General features: G+C 37.0%; 2 protein-coding genes across 3 annotated transcripts in view; one reads left to right on the top strand and one right to left on the bottom strand.

The window, feature by feature from the left end:
* The window catches only part of ak1 (adenylate kinase 1), a 227,115-nt gene that overhangs the window by 94,628 nt on the left and 108,962 nt on the right, over positions 1–23,525 (top strand). The window lies entirely within an intron of this gene.
* Positions 5,160–18,705, bottom strand: lhx3 (LIM homeobox 3). 2 transcript variants are annotated; one of them, XM_077213890.1, is made up of 7 exons: positions 18,290–18,705; positions 15,740–15,839; positions 12,887–13,058; positions 11,542–11,744; positions 9,776–9,927; positions 8,908–9,079; positions 5,160–6,337 (listed from the first exon to the last, which is right to left on the bottom strand). In XM_077213890.1, exons 1-7 carry the CDS (start codon positions 18,323–18,325, stop codon positions 5,916–5,918), a joined length of 1,257 nt encoding a protein of 418 aa, XP_077070005.1. In that variant the 5' UTR covers positions 18,326–18,705; the 3' UTR covers positions 5,160–5,915. The 2 variants fall into 2 exon arrangements, with proteins under 2 accessions (XP_077070005.1, XP_077070006.1); XM_077213891.1 differs by lacking the exon at positions 15,740–15,839.

Raw genomic sequence — 23,525 nt, forward strand, 5'->3', positions numbered from 1 at the left:
TAAAATTGAGTGTACCAATTATTTATCACTGTTCCAACTCTGTTCCACATTTCTCAGTAAATGAGCTATCATGTTCAGATAAACCCAAATCATATTCTGCAATGAGTTTTTTATGTCAAAAAACAGGGTTACACTTTATTTTAAGGTGTAATTGTTATACAACATAACTAACAAAATGTACTATAGGGTTAGGGTTTGGTTGAGGGTTATTTGCATATAAGTATGCATAATTTACTGGTACTATGGTAAGTACATGTAACAGGGACACCGTAAAATAAAGTGTTACCAACAGAAATGTGTATTTTAAATTCTCAGCCTGCTCTTAAAGCTGAGATGTAACAGGCCACACACACACACACACACACACACACACACACACACACACACACACACACACACACACACACACACACACACACACAAAAACACTTCAGGAAATTCACTTTGCATTAGTGCTACACGAATCCACGTGTGTTAATCTGTGTGTGTGAAGGGAAATCTCTCTCCTGGTTCACTCGGGACGGTTCACACAGTGAACATCTGCCTGTGTAATCTGTGCTTTGTCATGTCTCGCTCACACACCTGTCACTGTGGCATCTCAGGTGAGAGAACAGAGAAAACCCGTCTTAAAACTCACGTTTGTCTGCTTAATCAGTGTGAACAACCGTTTCACTGACAAACCCGTTGGTGGAAACGGTCCTGTAAACTGACCAGAGCTCAGATTAACTTTGCTTTTACGTGTCATTGTGTCTGTGGGTTGTTCTGACTCCCACATGCCTCGAGTTACTGGGTCACAATTGAAGCTAAAGCGAGTGACAGGAACCAAGTCAATCTTAATTTATTTCCAGAACAGTGAAGAGAAAGACTTCGGACAGAGTCGTTTCAGTCTGATGTGACCTTGACCAGACTGGTGGAGAATTTCAATTTCGTTTGCATTATTTACACATCGGTTGGGAATTTTTTTTCTGAAACGTTTCTAAACGTTCAGAGAACATTCAAAATTAACATTCTATAAAGTGTGGAGAATTATCAATTCGTTTGCATAACCAAGTTTTTTTTTCATTTAATTTAATAACCTTATTAACTTAAATAGCAAAACGTTCTAGGAACACTTTTCATTCTCCACAATGTGAAAAGTCTTTATGGGAAGTTCCTTTCTTAAAAGTTTGGAATAAAATGGATATAAAAAAAACAATAGCATTACATATTGTTCTCTTTAGTATGTAAACTTGTTTCCGCCACAGAATAAAAAAACAAAAAAAGGTAATTGCTACTTTTTTATCGCACAATTCGGACTTTATACTGATATAAACTCGCAATTCTTTCTTTTTTTCTCAGAATTGCAACTTTAGTATAACATGCACTTGGAAGATATAGAGTCAGAATTGCATGATATAAACTCACAATTCTGAGAAAAAGCATTTCCCCCCTTAGAATTAGACTTTATAACTCGTAATTGTGAGTTTATATAATATAAAATGGTGCAATTATCTTTTAAAATCTTTTATTCTGTGGTGGAAACTTCCAACCTTTTGCCACTTCTCAACAAATAAAGGCTTTTTTTAGCAGTAATGCCACAAAATGATGACCTAAATATGAACATTAGGTGTGTTCCTTAAATCAAAACCATTAGGGCCTCAACAGCTGAAATTTGTTCTGTAACCTCATCCAACACTTTCCATCTAAATTGTATAGACATAATTCACAATTTGCCTACTTCTAACATGAGCAACACCAATGAACAAAAAAAAAAAAGTCCAAACTCACACAAATTCACACACACACACACCTATGATTATTTTGAGTTCCTCAGCACGAACCACATCATTATGCATTAGCGGCTGTTCCAAGACCAAATCTTTGCAGAAATTTGAATGAACTTGTTTTATGCGTCTGTTCAGACCAATATAGGCATTCATGACGTCAATGCGACGAATTGTTTTGGTTTTCTTATCTTTACCATCGCACTTTCTGCGAAGAAAACTGGCCAACCAATAAGAGTCGTTGTTTTGGTCACGTGCCCAGAGCCGCTGCTGTTACATAAAACTTGCTCGTTTACGAACAGATTGTTTTGCTAAGTGACCTGCTCTCTTGTCTCTGTAGCCTACTCTTGGTATTGTTTGATAACACCATGGTGAACAGAAGAATCTGAACGGAAAACATGTAAATACCGTTTAGTAAGGGAAAGTCCCAAATGCTTTGTGTAGTGGGGTATTTCTCCTTTTCTTTTAGCGCCACCTACTGTTATAACGTGTATTTGTATTTTCATGAATTCATCTATCTCTGCAGTAGCCTATTTACGCATTGGTATGAATGAACAGATAAATTGCTTGCAAAAAATGGACCGAATTATCGTGAAGAACGTTTGTGTTGCTGTTAACAGGCCTACATGCAAAAAAAAGTATCTTTGTAAAATATATTGAAACACCATACAATAAAAAAACAACAACATTATATTATGTTAAATGTTCTATGTAACTTTTGGTCCTCTAGCGGTTAAAAAACAAAACTGCATTTTGCGAAGAACTTTGTTTTTGTTTGTGCTTCAGCTCTGTGGAAGAATATGGTTCTTTCTCATAACTAAATTATAATAACTAAAGAGAGAGATTATCCTTCTGCTTATAAAACTACTACTAGGCTTAAGAGATATAACCAGTTTAGATCACACACACACGCACACACACACTCACACACATACACCAGGATAGAAAACATGTACACACACACACACACACACACACACACACACACACACACACACACACACACACACACACACACACACACCTGCCACTCCCACACCAGACATGCGGCAAAGAAGCCAGAGCAACTTTTCTCTATTTAGGCCCACTGATGTGACGAAACACACGAGTGTCATTTGTACGCAATTTCCCGCCAAAACCATCCCGTCAATATTGAAGGAAAAAAGTTTCATACTGTACTTTTAAATATTTCACCAGACTCTAACACTTTTAAAACGGCCTTAGCCTACTAGCTGCAAAGGTCATGTCACGTGGAATTTACGGCTGTTGGGAAATTTTTCAGATGGCAATTGACAAGTCGAATAATTACGGTAATTTCCATCAAGATTAGGCTACCAGACATAAGGGATATCTAGTTTAGAATATCTAATTAAACGCTTGATTCGACATGGAGGCATAACTATCTGGTGTTATAGAAGATGCATTAGGACCTTCTAGCCCATTTCCACCACATAATAAAACAAACATGCGTTGGAAAATCTTAAGTATGCACTAAAAATCATAATCAGACATAAACAGTCAAAATGATGACATAAAAAGTAGAATTTATGACATACTAAGTCTTGACATTTAATGTCTGATTATAATTTGTATGTCATACTTTAGATTTTCCAAAGCATGTTAGCTTTATTATGTGGTGGAACTGGGCTTAGAATGTCCTGCATCTATTTCTATTACATCAAATTACCTAATTATGTCCATAATTTTGGCATATAAGTCTTGACGTTTTTTGTCTGATTATAATTTATATATAAATCATATACATTATATGGACATATAAAAGTCAAATGATGACATACAAAGTATACATTTTTACAAACTAAGTCTTGACTTTTTATGCCATAGGCATAAGAGCTACAAGATAAAATCATAACTGTCACAATTATGACATTAAAAAGCCAAAATGATGAGATAAAAGTCTAAATTGTGTCTTTTTAAGTCTGATTTTTAAGTATTGGTTCTGATTTAGTAGCCATATTTCCTAATTTCAACTTTCTGTAATTTACAAAAGCATGATTTCTTTTCTTATGTGGCGTAAAATGTGCTTCCATGAATTGCCGTTGTTAGGGTAGTGGTGCGTTAGTTAGCGTACACCGTCATTTTAAAAAAAGAAACACAGCCACTCACAAAACAGCAGCTATTTCTGTGTAACAGAATCAAACTTTAAAGTAGTAAACAAACTGAACCCTGGCGTGCTAATGGATTGAATATTTCTGTCCGGTCGGGGCAAACATGGCACGCTTATCTCCAGATCTCCGTGTCGCAGTGCCGATCCGCATCGAGTTTCTCGGCTAAAGAGGCGTTGAACTCTTGATACGCCTTTGGTCACAAGCCAGACCGGCAATTCGCAGACTCAGCCAGATCCGGGTCCATTATCTGTGCCCTGATATAAGATCAATGTGATTAATCTCGGAAAAAAAGAAATAAATATCCAAGCTCGTTCTAACCCTCTCGATGCCAAACGAGCCACTGGAGAAACTGGGATCAAATGGCGGATGCGTCTTTAACAATGGAGCGGCTATAAACAGCACAGAAATCTGCATCCTTTTAGCAAATTAAGGAAAAAAAAAAAAAAAAAAAACACACAAGCCAACAGTGCTAAAGATCTCTGCCAGGAAGCGATGGCTGTTTGAGGATTTCACTGACAAATTTATTAAATCACTTAACCATCATCAGAGAGAATAAATAAGACATAAAACATTTTTTTTCTCCACATAACACATACAGGACGTTTCCAACTCAGTGAAAGGAACGAGACACGTCCGAAAACACACAAATGCATAGAGGTACTTCTACTCAATTAGAAAGAGACAACAACTACAACTTGTCTATCCCTGTTGTGAAACATACAAAGTCCTAATGTCTCTGTGATCATATTGTCCGAGGAGGGGTTGTATAAAAATAAAGACTCCACATTGATAAAATGTTATATATTGTACATAGACATTTGGCAATGACCAAAACTGGTGATATCACATTTATACACATCAGTAACAGCAATGATGGATGATGACTGGTGGAAATTTCAGACGAGCATCTTCTTTCTTGGTCTACAATACTTTACTGACTTGAATTTTTATTTGGTGAGAAGATGATAAAAAAGAAAACATGTTGTATAATTAAAAGTTATGGTCTTCTAACTACGATAGCATCCACATCAAGGCATGATATCCTTCTGTTTAATTCTGTCTCTGTCACTTTAAATTCTCCGGCTGGATTCTGATTGGCTGACAATGTTTTTATGGTTCATCAGCTGGAAACAAAAACACTCTGAAAGATATCATCACTCTGTGCTGTTATTGTCCCAGACTGAAACAGTGTCGGCCCACATCCGGTACACATTCCACACGGCCCAGATGTGGGCCGGATCTGGGCCGACACTATATTACGGTCTGGGATAGTTCTGGTGTGGATTCTGCTATTCTTTTAAATTTAGACCGATTTTTAGACCTATATCTTTATCGTTGTGTGAATGTGCCTTTAGTGTGATAAAAGCTCCTCACAATGTCCTTGTAGAAACAAACAGAAGTCCTCGAGTCTCCATCGCTAACCAATTTCCAAATGTCCAACTCTACAGAATAATAGAGATGGTTCAAGGTTCGCCATCCACTGTGTAATTCCCGTCTCTTTTCAAATGTGCATCAGATGATCCCGGCATGATATTGATTTGTTTATTTCAGTCTCTGTCACTTTAAATTCTCAGGCTGGACTCTGATTGGCTGTCAATGTTTTTATGGTTCATCAGCTGGAAAAAAATCTCTCTGGAAGTGATTCCAACGATATCGTTACTCTGTCCCGTTATTGTCCCAGACTGCAACATAGTGTCGGCCCAGATCCGGTACACGTGGATTCCACACGGCCCAGATGTGGGCCGGATCTGGGCCGACACTATGTTGCAGTCTGGGATAGTTCTGGTGTGGATTCTGCTATTCTTTTATATTTAAACCGATTTTTAGACCTATATCTTTATTGTTGTGTGAATGGTTAAAAGCTCCTCACACTGTCGTGTCCTCGTAGAACCAAACAGAAGTCCTCGTTGAGACTCGAGTCAATATCGCTAACCAATTTCCAAATGTCCAACTCTACAGAATAATAGAGATGGTTCAAGGTTCGGCATCCACATAGAAATTCCCATTGCTTTCCAAATGTGCATCAGAATTGAGCATGATCCACTTCATCCAACCAGGACGCCGGGCTTGCGGGGAAATCCGGATACCCGCCGCTGCTTCCCGTGGACAAATCCGAGCTCGGTCCGTTTCCCCCAGCCATCATTCGGGTCATGTTCTGGGCTGGGTTCTGAGACACCATGGGCAGGCCGGACTCCGGGAACACCAGGCCGGCGATGAGCGGCGGGTGTCTGGGAAGAGCCTGGAGCGAGCCTGGAGACTGCGGGAGACTGTACGGGCTGCTGGCCTGGAGGTCGTGGTACTGGTCCTGCGAGGGGATGATGTTGGTGCCGTGATCCAGAGGGAACGGTGGATGAGATCCGCCTTGACGACTCAGAGCCGGAGAGCTTTCGCTCAGACTGCTGTAAATGCTGTTGGAGTGACCCAGATCCGACATGGGCGGCTCGTCTGTGAGGAGAAACAAAATAACCAGTTTACTGACAGCAGGAAAAGTTCCAGAACATTTTAGGAGTCCATCACTTTATGGATTTAGTTTCAATTAATCTTTCATTTTTAATTAAAATTGTATTAAACAGCGTGTTCAATAACCAGTTAAACATGAAAGTATTCTTCTTTTCAAAAGTGAACGATGGATTATGCAGTTGTCAGCAGAAAAGGTTTTAAAAAACAGCTTATAATCATATTAAACTATGTTTTTTTGAAAATGTATAAATGCATTTTTCTGTGATGCGATGGATTATGGCAGTTTTTATAATAATAAAAATAATAGAAACAAAAGTGAACGATGGACAGTGTGGGGGTAACACGTTACAAGTAATTTGAGTTATGTAATCAGATTACTTTTTTCAAGTAACTAGTAAAGTAACGCATTACTTTCAAATTTACAACAAAATATCGGAGTTACTTTTTCAAATAAGTAATGCAAGTTACTTTGTTTTTGCATTTATTGACTGGCAGCTCTCCTGTCCCCATGTTGACAGAAACCGTAAGTTCACAGGCATTGTGTTCGCTGTGTAAACATGATGGTTATTGTAGTTTTAGATTAAATGTGAGCATTTACCCGTTTAGTCTTCTCACCAGTAAATGGTGCAAAAAATGCCAAAAACCCAGATGGGACATGGGCGGATAAATAAAACAACCTGTTTACTGAAAGCAGAAAAGGTTCCTTTAAAGGCAAAACATTTTAGGGGGTTCCCATCACTTTATGGATTTAGTTTCAAATAATCTTTCATTTTAATAAAAAAAGGTTTTTAAACAGCTTGTTTAAGTAACCAGTTAAACATGTAAGCATTATCCAGTAATTTAAGACATCACTCTAAAAAATGCTGGGTTGTTTTAATAAATTTTGGGTCAAATATGGACAAACTCCAACATTGGGTAAAAAATGTAATTTAAAAATGTAACCCAATGGCTGGGTTTGTCCATATTTGACCTAAAATTGGGTTAAAACAACCCAGCATTTTTTAAAGTGATTTCTCCTTATTTAACCTTTTTGACATAAAGTGTTTATTAAAGTCCCCCTGTGGTGAAAATCCTGCTTTTAATGTTGTTTATGTGTCTATGTGGTGTTTTTAATCTGCTTTAAGACAAATCATGTGTAAATTCATAAGTCGACAGCATTGCTGAGTATTTTCTCCTTAAAACTGCAGTGAACCAAAGACAGTCTCAAAAACACGCTTTGAAATCGCTGGTGTTTCTGACGTCACAAACTACCTTGTAACCAATCAGGGGTGTGTTTCCCGAAAGCATCGTTAAACAACTGTGATCCGTTGTTATCATCAGTTCAATGAGTCTGTGTTTCCCGAAACTATAGTTCTAACGAACATTCGCAAACAGCATCGCAGAGTTGTGTTTGAACGACAGATCTCGAGCTGTGGTTAGAAGCAGTTTCTTGTTTGCATGACTTGTGGACTCAATAAATCCTGATCTTATAAACACACCCCTGATCAACGTGTGATCGTCAGTGGATCTCTGAGTGAGTGAGTGAGTGGAGGCGGGGCTCATTTGCATATTCATAGAACCGCGAATACTAAATGAGGCAAGAATGTTACATTCAAGCTATTTTAAGACATTTTTTTTTTCAAGGAAAAAACTTAAATATTTCATTTTGGTGATCAAGGGTGAGTTTTAAGGCATACTGTACAAATTCTGACTACAGACTTTAAAAATTTAGAAACTTTTCTTCTGACACGCCTTTTTCCCCATCAAATATTTTAGTAATCACCATAAATAAGGTTTCATTGGAAAGCTTAAACACTCAAAATACACATCATAAAATTGAACATTGTGTTCGCATGAAAACGGTTATAAGCAGCTTAATTTTTGTGTAATCAACTTTAAATTTGGAACACTACTTGGTTTGACATATGGCACAATATTTTATATTTAGCAATTGAGGCTTTTTTTTGGGTAAAATATATATTTTGTATAAAATAAAGGTAACATACAGTATAAACTAACAATGAGCAATACTTCTACAGCATTGATTAATTAAGTCGATGTTAATCTCAACATTTACTTAGGTATTATTAAAATCAAAAGGTGTATCTAACATTATTTAATGCACTTGGAACTAACTTGAACACTTATATTCACTAACATTAATAAACGCTGTTCATCTTAGTTAATGCACTAACAAATGCTTTCACATCTTAAATAATCTGCTGAGTGTCTTCTTTAAAAAGAGACCAATTTAGGTCTGTTTTCCCCAAAAATCTTGAATTACAACCGTTGAGATCTGAGCTAAAAAAGGGGGGCGACAGTTAAATAAATATTAATGATGCAACCATAAAAATCCTTTGCTGTTTGTAATGGACCCAAGAATTATGAGCAAAAGTCTATAACTGAAAAACTGGCATGCAGTGTGATCTCTGCGAAAACACTCACTTTTCCCATTCATTTTCCAAATAGGCTTTTCAAAAAAAAAGTTCAATAAACAGTTCTTGAATAAAAGAAAATGAACTGGCTTGAACATTGCAACGCTTGACTGGAATCATGCATGCATTGACAGTGTGTACCTGTGAAGGAGACTTCTGCGTCGCTGTCCATGCCCTCCTCCTGAGTGCTGTCTTTATCAGATTTGGAGCTGCCCCGTGACCTCTTCATGTTTCTGAAGTACTGACCCCATCTCTGTCTTCCTGCATCTTTCTTCAGTCTTTTCTCCTTTGCTCTTCTGTTTTGAAACCAGACCTGGTCAGAAACATGGGTTAGTTTTCACAGCATCCCAACTGGACCTTAAACATCCACTGTAAAAAGTTTTTTTTATGTTTATTTATTATAATTTTTATTATTCATTTTTGTTCATATAAGTAACATCCACACTGGTACAAGATATGATGACATACTACTGGATAAATGTATGCACACAATTATCAAAACAGAAACAGAAAGGAAACCAGCGTTAAAGCGATCATGTGGCGGATTTGTGAATTTTGTTCGCGATTCAGTGTCTAAAAGTAAAATATTTTACATTATTTTACATTAAATGATAGTTAAGCATAAGTGCATGAAGCACTTTAAAAAATAATAAGGAATAATACATGATACTTGACTGCATGAAATAACAAATAAACGTTATGCACGAGTAAGAATTTTTTTTCTGTGAATAATTGCGTAAATAAATTAATACGGAATAATGCATGATAGCTGAATAAATGAAACAGTATAATGATGTATTCCCAGCAGCAGGTGCGCTATGCAACATTTGTCAGTAAATGTAATCTTCAGATAACCTAAAAACTGTGCATCGTTTGGTAACATTTATTAACTGGGGTTTAAACACGGAAAGACTAGAAGTGCAGATGGATAACCGCACGCTTTAGTTGTGTTTGAATGCATGTGAAACTGCCTGAGAGTGCGTTGGCGTAGCTGTACGTGTACGTGTACCTGCACCACCCGCATGTCGAGGCCGGTCTCCGACGACAGCTGCTCCCGCACGTGTCTCGCGGGCTTCGGGGAGTTGTTATACGCGTTCTTCAGCGTCTCCAGCTGCTTCGCGGTGATCGTGGTGCGGGGTCGCTTAGCAGTCGAATCCGCCTCTGGGATAGTGACACAATGATTGAGTGATTAAAAAAGGAATATATTTCTTATTCTACAATCATTGTATTTTATGACGGCATTCATTTTGAGGCGTATTTGAGGTGTAACACGCGAAATTATGACGATGCTATACTGTATTCTATTCTGTTTTGTTATCAATCATAATTTTTATAGGTTGCACGAACAAAAGTCAAGTCCTAATAGTGCTTAAATAATTGCACAGCATCACCACTTTTTATATTCTATTCTATTGTATTCTATTCTGTTTTGAGAGGTAACAAGGGTAAACTGTATTTCATATGATATATCAAATACAAAATCATCATTATTATAGGTTGCACGATCAAAAGTCAAGTCCAAATAGATTACTGCACTTCATTGCAGCAAATAAAATTATTACACATCACCACTTTTTACATTCTATTCTAATCTAATCGTTGGTGAAGTGAATTGGACATTTAGAATGCAGTTTTGTAATGTAAGTTTATCTGCTCTGTGAATGACACTCAAGGGTCTCTTTCTCTTCCAGACATCATTCCTCAATGATTCACTCGAATTATTAATTTTATATAGATTAAAAATTAAAATATAGATTTTAATTTAACAAAACAAATGCATTTCTTATTAGAAACCTGAATTTATGTTTCTTATTTCGAGATACATACCCATTCTATTCTATTCTATTCTATTCTATTCCATTTAACACTCTTACAAATGTTATTTATTGGCATCTTTATTTCCATTAAGAACTTTTTCATCGTACAAAATGGGTTTTCATATAGAGGGGAAAAAATCTTTTTATTATGAAACTGGAATTCGAATTATAAAAATGTTTTTTTTTTAAGAACTGTTTATTGAAAAGTTGTTCTTGGGTGGGGAACGCATGCAGAATGCTTCTGTGTCAATACTTAAACCCCTGTTTTGAACGTTCAGGATGTAAGTTCATCTCCTCAATGGAGACACTAACTCCTTTCCAGACTCTATTTCCAAATAAATCCCTACGTCGTCCGGTTTGTCTAGAATTAAAGCGCTGAATCCGTCTGAAAACTGCGCCGAATGCAGATCGTGTGTGTGTGTGTGTGTGTGTGTGTGTGTGTGTGTGTGTGTGTGTGTGTGTGTGTGTGTGTGTGTTCGGCTCTCACTATAACGCTTCTGTTGGCACTTATCGATCCAGAGGCCGGCGGGTTCGCAATTACCCAAGCCGGGTCAGATGTTTATGGACGAGCACGACCAGCAAGATTAAGTTCAGAGTTAAAAGCAGCAGTCAATGCGAGAACATTGAATGCAAGAAGTAAAACAATTAAGACTTAGAGAACTGTGCTTGTTCAAACAAAACTTCCCTGCTGAATCAACACGAGCTCATTGAAATGCGCATCTATAGCACGGATTGTACCTATCGTGCAATTTATACGCAAAAAATAGTTTTCACGTGCATATGATACGCACTGTAAAACCAATGCGTAGGATTAGTGGTGTGAGTACGTGCGTATAAAGTGCATCATATGCGCGCGAAAACTATTTTTTGCGGATAAATAGCACGATTGAGATTCGTACTTTCATGAGATCGGGCTGGATGGATAAAGCATATATTGCGCGTGATGTGGATGACGTACCTCTCTGTTTGGCGGTCTCGTAATCGGCTTTGCACACCAGTCGACTGTCCTCCATCAGGTAATACTCATCACCTGTGGCCAGCTGCCTCTTACACACCACACACGCGAAGCAGTGCAGGTGATACACGAAGTCCTGCGCTCTGCGGACCACCTGCGTCGGGGGGATGCCCTGCTGGCACGCGGAGCACTTGGTGCCGAACCTCCTGCGCGCGCGCACACACACACACACACACACACACACACACATTCAGATCAGACGCCATCCGAACATGATGATGAAGAACTCACTCGTACGAATTCTAATATGTTTAAAAATTCAAAAGCATCATTATTATAGGTTACATGAACAAAAATCATATCCAAATAGACCCTAGAATAATTGCACAGCATCATCACTTCTATTCTATTCTATTCTGTATCTATTATATTCTACACTATTCTATTCTATTCTACACTTAAAAAGGTTCTTTATTGGCATATTTGTCCCTATTAAGAACATTTTTCCCTTGCACAAAAGGCTTTTAGGAAAAAAATATTCAGATTATTAAAATGTAATAGTTCGTACCATAAAAAAGTGTTTTGAAAAGTTTTTCTATAGGGTGCACGGAAACCCGCGAACCCCCAGAAATGAAACCTTTATTTTAAAATTTCTATTCTATTCTATTCTTCTATTCTATTCTATTCTATTCTATAATGTTGTGTTTTGAGAGATATCAAGCGTGACATGTATTTAATATAATATATAAAATACAAAAGCATCATTATTAAAGCTTGCACGAACAAAAGTCAAGTCCAAAAAGATAACTGCATTTTATTGCACCAAATAAAATAATTGCACATCACCACTTTTTACATTCTATTCTATCCTCTATTCTATTCTATTCTACCCTCTATTCTATTCTATTCTATCCTCTATTCTATTCTATTCTATTTTGAGAGGTAACGAGCGTAACATGTATTTCATGTAATATATAAAATACAAAACCATAGCTTGCCTTGCACGAACAAAAGTCAAGTTCAAAAAGATAACTGCACTTTATTGCACCAAATTAAATAATTGCACATCACCACTTTTACATTCTATTCTATCCTCTATTCTATTCTATTCTATTCTATTCTATTCGGGTTTGAGAGGTAACGAGCGTAAATTACAAAATCATGATTATTAGGTTATAGCTTTCACGAACAAAAGTCAAGTTCAAATTGATAACTGCGCTTTATTGCACCAAATAAAATAATTACACGGCATCATCACCACTTTTACATTCTATTGTATTGTATTGTAATCGGACGGTTGGTGAAGCGCAGGCACTGATGATGATGATGATGATGATGAAGAACTCACTTGAAGAAGTCTTCTTTACAGTACACACTGTCTCCTCGACTGAAGCACTTCTCGGCCAGCTGAGACTGGCAGTCGCTGCACTTCAGACACTTGCTGTGCCAGTGTCGATCTAGAACCTTCAGGATGAAGCGATCCACGATGTGCTGGTTACAGCCCGCGCAAACTGGAACATCTGGAGAACAACACAGCGCTTCGAGTCAAATACTGGGAGAAAAAACCCGAAAAACAGTATTATTTTTTGTGCTACTGTAATTAAATAATGGGGTTTGTGGATTTAAACCAAAAAAGCATTTAGAAGATCAATTTGCGCGCTATAGGCTATGTATATATATGGGAAGGGGAAACCCGAAACGGTTCTTCTGCGAAACCTGAACCTTTATTTTTAAATGTCTATTCTATTCTATTCTATTCTATTCTATTCTATTATGTCCTATTCTATTATGTACTATTCTATTCTATTCTATTCTATTCTAGTATGCTATTCAATTCTATTATATTCTACTCTATTCTATACTATAAAAAAGGTTCTTTATGGGCATCTTTGTTTCCATTAAGAACATTTTCCATTGCACAAAAGGCTTTTGTAATGGGAAAAATATTCAGATCATTAATGTAATAATTCGTACCATTAAAAAAAAAAAAATATATATATATATATATATATATATATATATATATTAAGAACTGTGTTTTGAAAAGATTTCCTAGGGAGCACGGAAACCCCCGAAAATCGCTAAATTGAACCATTATTTTTAAATGTCTATTTTATTTTATTTATTTTATTTTATTTTATTCTGCATGCTATTTAATTTTATTCTATTCTATTATATTATATTCTCTATTCTATTCTATTGGCATCTTTGTTTCCAATTAAGAACATGTTTGCATTGCACAAAAGGCTTTAATAGTGGAAAAAAAATCTTCAGATTATTAAAATGTAATAAGTCGTACCATAAAAAATATTATTTTAAGTACTGTGTTTTGAAATGGTTCTTCGCGGAAACCCACAAATGGAACCTTTCTTTTTAAATGCCTGGTCTATTCTATTCTATTATATTCTGTAAATACTTAAACCCCTGTATTGAACGTTTAGGATGAACATATCCAGTGGTGTCCAGTGTAAGTTCATCTTGTTAATGGAGACACTAACTCCTTTCCAGACTCTATTTCCAAATAAATCCCTACCCGAATTGTCTAGAATTAAAGTGCTGAATCTGTCTGAAACTGCGCAGAATACAGATTGTGTCCTTCCGGATAATATTATTGCCTGCCCGAGTAATAAGTCACAGAAGTCCGAAAAGATGTGCATTTCATTTGTTTGTTAGTGTGGTTTTATTTACTCATATGAAACCAATTAATCTCATAAACACTAGTCATCATTTGTGTCTTCTTGTTCATTACAAGTGAACCATATCGAGCAAGCTCTGCTTTCAGAGAAATAACAAACCCGATAATATTCATAACACGATATGATTGCGCCTTCTGTTTTCTATATGCATGAAACAAGCTCTGCTTACTGAACAATTACAATTATTACAACTATGTCTAATAATCAAAAAAGCACCAAAAAAAATCAAAGAACGATAAAATGACAAGAAATTGATAAAATGTAACGATACGAAATAAAAATAATTCCAGTGTTATAGATTATTTTTATTATTAGGCCTATTATTATTATTATTATTATTATTATTAAATAAAATAAAGTGTTAAATGTAAAATAATAGTTTATAATAAAACCGTCATTAGGCCTAATGTATTATTATTATTATCATCATTTTAAATGAATAGTAATACGATATCTACTGTATTAATTGTATTATTATTATTATGATACCGTGTTACAGCATGTCTCAGTCTCGTGATAAATCAACTCGATGTTTATTACAGTAATCATTCTAAAACTGAGAACACGTTCACTTTATGTTGATTCAATAAGTGTTTATGATGTCAATCTAAACTTGTGTTAAAAAAGCAACAACATTTGCATTGCAGAGGTGCATAAAGCACATAAAATAAAAAAACTTGAATAAATATAACAAAAATACAACTCATTATTATTAGTAATAATAATAATAATCGTTTCTGTTGTTGTTGTTGTTGCTGTTGTTATCTTCAAAACAGCAATTTTCATTAGCTCATATTGATAAGTATGCTGGTAAAATTTCATAAACATATTTTATTACATATTTTTCACTGTATCAAATTCAGCTGAGCATTTCAAGAAATGACCATCCACTATATACAGTATACACTCAACTCGAGATATCCTGTACTTGTTTGCTATAGCAATTAAATAAACAAGGCCACATCGCGTTTATCTAACGCATCCTCTCTGACATCATCAGACACGTCATCAACAGGTGCACGAGTATCAATTATTCAATCAATCTCTAATGATTAGTCTATAATAACGGACTGAAATGGTTTCTGTCCTCCTGCAGCTTCTTCTCTCTGTTTCTGCAAAACTGTCATTATTTCTCATATCATTCGTTTCTTTAAACACACCGAGGACTTTTCGATAACTGAGAACAAACCAAACAATGCTTTTGCACCTTAATATCCCTCGCGCGCGTGAGATTTGTTGAAGCAGACATATGTTGTTTTGAGCCGCTGTTTCAGATTTAATCCACCGACACACAATCATTTAATCCGAGTATTAGAGGCGCGCGAGAAGCGTTACAGGAGAGATGTGAAATTACGCAGAAAAGATTGCGGCTAAATCAGATATCGGCTGTAATTACCTACATCTATTAAAGTTAAACACACACGGAGTATCAAAGCGGCCACTCTCAGAAAACGCAAATCAATCTGCCAAACCCAAAATCAAAACTCCAAAGCAGGAGTGTGTACCTTTCCGCAACTCCTCTGTGTGCGTGAGTAAAGCCAAGAGCATCTCCGGCGAATCCCGAGCCTTGTTCTGATCCATTCTCATTATCCCGATGAAGGGTGACTAAATGCATGCGATAATAATCCCAGAGTTACATGCAAATCAGAACTGGGAGAACAAGAGGAAAAACGCGCGTGCCAGAGACAGATGCGTCGCGCGCTGGGTTTCGGCGCCTTGTGGCTTTTGACGCGCGACAGAAACGCCGCCTCCTCTGATGACCATCACCTGGACAAAACCACAATCCAGAGGCAACACCAACTTTCTTTGCTAAACCACGTCCACAAGATATTTCATGAAGCATATAATCCTTCTTTTGCGCGCGCGACACGTAGAAACGCGCACGTTTTAATTCCCAAACCGTATAATGCATTCAACTATTCACATGATGAGCAGCGATTAGAGTGTTTCCCCACACAAAAGCAGGTGTGTGTCCATCTGACAAATCTCCATCTTCATGTTTTAAATACTCATTGTAAACCAAACAAAACCGCTGCAATTAATGAAGAAGCGCGCGACACATGAAACCCGTACAGTTTTATTCCCAAACCAAACTATATGCCATAAATGTGTCGTATGGTGCATTAAACTATTCACATGATGAGCAATGATTAGAGTGTTTCCCCACACAAAAACGTGTGAGTCCATCAGACAAATCATCTTCATAGACCCGAACTGTTCAAAATACCAAACAAAACCGCTGCTATTAATGAAGAAGCGCGCGACACATTTCTAATGCACCCCATGAGAAAATGCATTCATACATTTTGTACTTCCATTCACATAAAATTAAATGAGTGCATGGCCAAAAACGGTGCATATCATCAGTCTCTGAATTACTTTCGACAGACAAATAACACACATTACACGATGAAATTGAGGTTATTTAAATCAAGCCATTTCCATGCATTATTTTTCTACTAAAAGCGGACAATATATTCTGACACCGACTTGTTTAGTTTATTAAATACACTTAATAAACGCAAAACGCAAATACAAAACGAATTGATTATTAGAGTGATACACTAAAAATGAATCCGGCCTGTAATTTATCGCAATGCTTTTTACTTCTTCAGAGCGATAAATGTTTAGAGTAACTTTTTAAATCCAGATCGTTCAATTTTCCTACATTGATTCGAATCGGACAACTGTTTGCTTTAGGAAAGAAAAGACAGTTGTGTGAAATGCTGATCGAGCTGATCAACATCCAGATGAATTTTATCGACACTGATCTGCTGTGCCTTGGGAAATCAGCTTTAGTGCCACATGATAAACTCAAAATCAATGCCACATTTGCCTGGATTTTCTGACGTTATGAAGCACGTGTCGGTGAAAGTGCCGCAATGTTCCTCCTTTACTTTCAGCTTCATTATCTTTATGTCATATTGACCTGATCTCCTTTGATGTAGCAAAATCTGGCGGGGAAAAGCACATTTTTGGCCACGTCATTCATTTCGAATTTATTTTTATTTTTTAAAAAGGTTAAAATATTTTGCTGTGTGATCGTTTTTGCGAGTAAGACGATGAACAACAGCGTGTAGTTACTTGTAGTATTTAAGCCACATGTTGTTAGTAATTAATAATTATTCACATTTAAAACATTACGACTGTCAAATATCAAAGAAAACCCCGCGATGTGAGGATATTTACTTAAAGGCCGTTTGAATGGACAGAATGCATTTAGGAAAACACACACATATAGTGTTTAATGTAGTTTTCCAGAGCAGGTGTGTGTGTGGTTCAGGTGCTGCACCTGTTGAACGGAACCCGATACCTGTTGGGCTTTTAAAGTGCTCGTGGACGAGCTTCGGTCCACTCGTGGGTCTCTCATGGCAACGGTGACGGCACGCGCTTCACGTCTGTTCCGCGCGCTAACAATGTTGCTCATTACATATTCATACGGCATCCGACAGACGGGTGTTCAGAGAAAAAAACACAACTTAGGAAAGTTAAAAAAGATGATCATCATAATCAATTAAAAAGTGTTTGGTGTGTAATTATTAGCTATTCAGATCATTGTTTCAAGGCTTGTTAAAAGCACAAAGACATCTGAAAGAAATGTCAGTACAAAATAAGAAAAAAAGAAAAAAAAGGTTTGTTATTGGCATCTGTGGTACTTTATAGTGGAAAAACGTTCTTTAGATTTTTAAAATGTTCTTTACACTAAGAAAACATTGTTAATGGGAACCAAACCGGCACTTCAAGCATCGCTGCGTAGAAACCGTTTCGGAACCTTCCTTTTTAAGAGCGCATATAATGACACCAGGCTGTAATAGTTAAAATTGATTTATTAATATCTTAGTATAGTAGTGTCTTTGAAAACATGAACATTTCTAGATAATGTCCACTCAAACAGGCCATCGATGCCGCGATGAAGCACAAGCGCTGTGATATTTAGCCGGTTTTCTGGCCGATTGTTGCTCTTGTGCTTGATTGACAGTCACTGATCAGTGTATCATTTTATAAACACATTCCCTGTTAAATCGCGCAAAGGAAATAAAGCATAGCTCTCTTACCTTGACTCGAGCTGTACCTGCTGTAATTTCCAGCATTTTGACAACTTGATCCCGGATGTTCTAACAACATTCTGACACAGATTAAAATACGCGAACTGGATGATAATTATGGTTAAGAAAAAAACATAAAAAACGAATATGAGTGGGAGAAAAAAGAAAAAGAAAAAAGAAGAGCGGTCAAAATGCCCAGCAAAATAATTAATAAAAAACCGCCACGGGCTCCTCGGTGTTTCGGTTCGCTCTACAACTTCTCAAATGTCTCGATTGAATCGTCGTGTTGTTCTGGAGTCTGAGGGAGGAGGAATCCTGATGACCTGCGCTGGTTTAGCATCACAAAAGAGCCGGAGCTCTGCGTGCGTGTGTGTGTGTGTGTGTGTGTGTGTGTGTTTATGTGTCTCTGTCCGCGGTGCTGAAGGAGTTCCTGAAGGCGTGAACACAACACACACTGAGCAGCAGCAGACACGCGCTCTCTCACACACACACACACACACACACACACACACACACACACACACACACACACACACACACACACACACACACACACACACACACACAGACACACACAGCCGCCCTCCGCGCGCTTCCCCGAACCCGACGCTCCTCCCGAGCGTCTCAAACGGCGCGTGTCCATCTGACAGACGAGAGACTGACTAACAACTTCTGTTTCCTATCTATCTATCTATCTATCTATCTATCTATCTATCTATCTATCTATCTATCTATCTATCTATCTATCTATCTATCTATCTATCTATCTATCTATCTATCTATCTATCTATCTATCCTTAAATTAAAGGGTTAGTTCACCCAAAAAAATTAAATTCTCCAATATTTTACTCACAATCAGAGTTATATTAAAACATATCCTGGCTCTTAAGCTTTATAATGGGAGTGAATGGTACCTGAGATTTTTTGTATAATTTATACATTTATAAATTCTAATTTATGACTTCCGGTAACGAAGAGTGACCTCTGACCCGACGCATGACATAGAATGTAAGTAGTTTTTTATTTATTTATTAGCTGTGCTTGCCAAAGGCAAGGCACTCACTATTGTTATTGCTCATACTTAAACTTCGGCACGCTACTCCTCCCGCACCATTTGTCTTAGACCCATGAATGAGGTGTCAAATCGACCCATTTATTGAGGAGAGGTGTGCCCTGGTTTTTTATAAGCGATCGAGTGTACTATGTTCATCCGGCGGGCGATAAATTGATCGAAAAAAGTTCCATAGAACATTGGCACAAAATTTGTGAGATCATATCTTTGGATCAGAAGATCAGAAAGACTTGGGGTTGGGCTATTTTGACTCGGCCTATCAAGTAGCCAATAAGTAGTGACATAACAACTTAATAGCCGCGCCATAGCAACCAGTTACAGGACCCTAGCAACCATTAAACAAAATAAACAAGCAAAATCTCAGCACCAGAACATTGTAGAAACACAGAGTTGGCCTTTTTCGACTCAGACTGGCAAACAGTCTTTAAATATCAACCCATAAACCGTGTAAGTAAGCAAACCCTAGTAACCAGAAAGAGTATCCTGGCAACCGTACAAACACATGAATAACCTGTACCTCAGCAGCAGAACATCGTATAGACATGGAGGTTGCAGCCTGATCTCATGACAATGCATCTCTATAGCACGCATTGTGTTTGTCGGGTAATTTATACGCAAAAATGAGTTTTTACGTGCATATGATACGCAGTTTTCGCATGCATTTGATTTTTTGCGTGTAATACACATGCACCCCACACCACTGCACTTAGTGTGACCGGGTTGGGAGGTGGCCTCGTTTGTTTTGTTTTTGTTTTCGAAAATGTGTAAATATCACCATGGTAACTGTGTTACCACACCCTAGCAACCGAGTGCCCAGTTTTGCCACTGCAAGCACCACTCACATTTTATTCAGAATATGTATACATTCTAGTTTTTATTATCATTGCAAACCGTACAGAGATATTAATGATAAACAACTTTGTATACAATACACAAAATATATCAACAATATCTTCAATGCCATCTGAACATGCAGGAGAGAAAAAAAGTTAAAAATAATTTGCTGAAAAAAGAAAAATAACAAAGGAAAAATAGGAGAAGATAGAAAAAAAAGACCATGAGTGTAAGATATTATTTTATACATCAGTTAAAATGTACACATTAAAGTCATTACAAATTTAGGTTGTTTTAGAATATAGGAGTAGCGCAAGTTTAGCTCGCAGTTCAGACAACAAAGTCAAGCTCCTCCCACATTATCTCTGTAGAAATTCTCCTTTCAGATGTATAATTCGTGACTGGTGTTTTGTTTTGCTCTATCCTCTGCGCTTCCGTGTTCATTAACATGTCATGCGTCGGGTCAGAGGTCACTCTTCCGCAGAAACTGAATATGAAAAGTAATTCTAAAGCATTTATTAATCTTAGTTAATGTTAATTTCTACATTTAATAATACATTATTAAATCAAAAGTTGTAACTATTATTTAATGAGCTGACATGAACTAACAGTAACAAAGAACAATAACTTATGTAACAAATGTAGCTATTGCTCATTGTTAACATTAGTTAATGCATTAATTAACATTAACTAATGACACCTTATTGTAAAGTGTTACCTATTGTTATTTATAATGCTTTAATGTATTTAATGTTCAGATCTTTTTGTTATAAGAAAAAAAGTTGTTAAACCTGTTATAGGTATGACGACACTTTTATTACAACTTATTTCAATACCGTGATAATACCGTATCGTATACCATGATAAAAATCAGGAATTATCGCAACATAGAAATTTGATACTGTCACACACACACACACACACACTCTCGCACTCTCACACACTCAACACACAAAACACACACGCACGCACAGACGCACACACACATGCGCGCGCACACACACACGCACGCGCACACACACCAACACACACACACGTCTCTCTCAGGTCCAGCTCTTGTATCTGCTGCGTTCCTCTCATCTCAGTATTGCTGAAGTGTTTCTGCACCTGAGCCCCACTTACAGGCCCATTTCAATCAGGCTTTAATAGACCTGTGTGTGTGTGTGTGTGTGTGTGTGTGTGTGTGTGTGTGTGTGTGTGTGTGTGTGTGTGTGTGTGTGTTTGGCGTTTGCTCTGGTGGCGGAGCTCGAGCTCATCGCAGATGATCAGGAACACACACATCCTCGCTGCTCTCCAACACTTGAAGCTCCTTGAGGATCAAAACTATATATCATTCTGGAGTGCAATGTCCAGGTTTTTAAAATGATTGTGCATTTAAGGGCTATGAACATCATACATGTCTTTATGAGGACAGATGGATGAATGATAGAGTCTCTGGAGATACAGGATCAGATGAAAGCAGATGCATCATATTCTGTATTCCAAGTTTTTTTCCTACACAGTTAGTCAGATGTGCTCAGTTCATGAGCAATATAATCTAAATCCACTCGCATGCACAGAGATAGCAACACATGCATGTATATATTTAAGAAAAATGTGTTATTTGTTTTTCTATAAAGTAAAAAAAAAAAAAAATATATATATATATATAAACATTATATACATGCAAATATTTCTTAAATGTATAGATGCATATGTGTGTATTTACAAATACAAAATAGTTATACATAGTACACACACATATATTATGTAAACACAAACTTTTATTTTGGATGCGATTAGTCGCGATTAATAATTGCCCAGCACTAAATATGTGTGTGTGTGTGTGTGTGTGTGTGTGTGTGTGTGTGTGTGTGTGTGTGTGTGTGTGTGTGTGTGTGTGTGTGTGTGTGTGTGTGTGTGTTATGTAGACCTGTTAAATCTGCTAATATTTTGAAATGCACCATCATATCATAATGTCTAAAATAAATGTGCTTGATATAAAACAGCAGGAGCACTGAAGCACAGGCCATAAATCAAGTTAACAATCTGTAGGCTAACGATGACCTGGGTGTATTTGAAAGATGATGATTTCTATTCCTTTATTTGACTAATGTATATGTGCTATATTATTCGCTCTATTGCTTTAGCTCTAGATTAACAGTTTACTAAGAAAAGCCTGATTTGCTCTGTAAATTCAAAGTGAGGCGCGGAGCTTCTTATGCATTGCTGCATGCTGACATTGATTGCAGCCTCGTTATGAATGCATGCATGAGGAACAGCGCATGCGCAGTAACGTAGTGAAGGTAAGAGCTGCCAACAGCTGTGGAAAAAAACCTATAACGTTCTGCAGGAAAAAAATTCTTGATTAAAAAAAACGGAAGAAAGAAAACAAGGAGCGCGGTGGTAAAAAGGGGCGGGGCTACAAAAGATAGCTAATCAGCTAATGAATGATAAAAACATTGACAACCAATCAAAATCCAGCTTGCTTTAAAGAGCGCGAGCGTCAGACAAAACTGAAGCGCGCGCTTAGAATAAACAGATTATTATCGTGCGTTAAAGGTGCAGTTTGTAAATTTTAGCAGCATCTAGTGGTGAGGTTGTGAATTGCACCCATCAGATGTTACGGTGGCCGACAGGAAGTGATGTCGTCGTCTGAGACAGCAGAGAGTAGCCAGTTAAACAATGAGGTATCTTTACAAAGATAAATTAAGAAATGATTTTTACTTAATTATTCAGTAAAACGATATGTTATTGTGAATATTATTGTTACTTGTTCATCATTGTGTCAGTGTTTTATTCACTGACTTTAGCAGCTTCTTTACACTTCTTTAACCACGGTAGAAACATGTCGATGTAAGCGGACAGACAGCGTAGACAGAAATGCTCATTCTAAGATAATAAAAACATAACGGTTCATTATGTAAGGTCTTTATACACCACTGAAAACTTAGATATGTAGCCTATATATTATAGCATTTCTGTCAACAGATCCTCCTAAATATTACACAATGTACCTTTAATGTGGATTTAAATAGTTTTCATTATAGTATTAGTTTTTGGTGTGAACTGGAATCAACTTTGAGGCATTATACACATACACATGGCATGCAGCTTCTTCATACTACGGATTGATGCTCTCAAAACATACAATCAAACGTGTCTGTTAAATGCATTCTGTGCACAGCGTGTGAAGTCTGTATGCACAGAATAATGGGATAATCTGTCAAAAATGAGCATCACACAACCAGATCTCACTGCATTCCTTTCATTCCCAGTGTGACAAATGAAGCAATATCAATCGCGATGCTTAATATCTCATTAATATCTCACAAAATCCATTATGACTAGCTGAATTAA

This window comes from Siphateles boraxobius, unplaced genomic scaffold (genome assembly GCF_051911475.1).
Source record: "Siphateles boraxobius isolate OS27281-9 unplaced genomic scaffold, OSU_SipBor_1 67, whole genome shotgun sequence".
Taxonomy (NCBI): domain Eukaryota; kingdom Metazoa; phylum Chordata; class Actinopteri; order Cypriniformes; family Leuciscidae; genus Siphateles; species Siphateles boraxobius.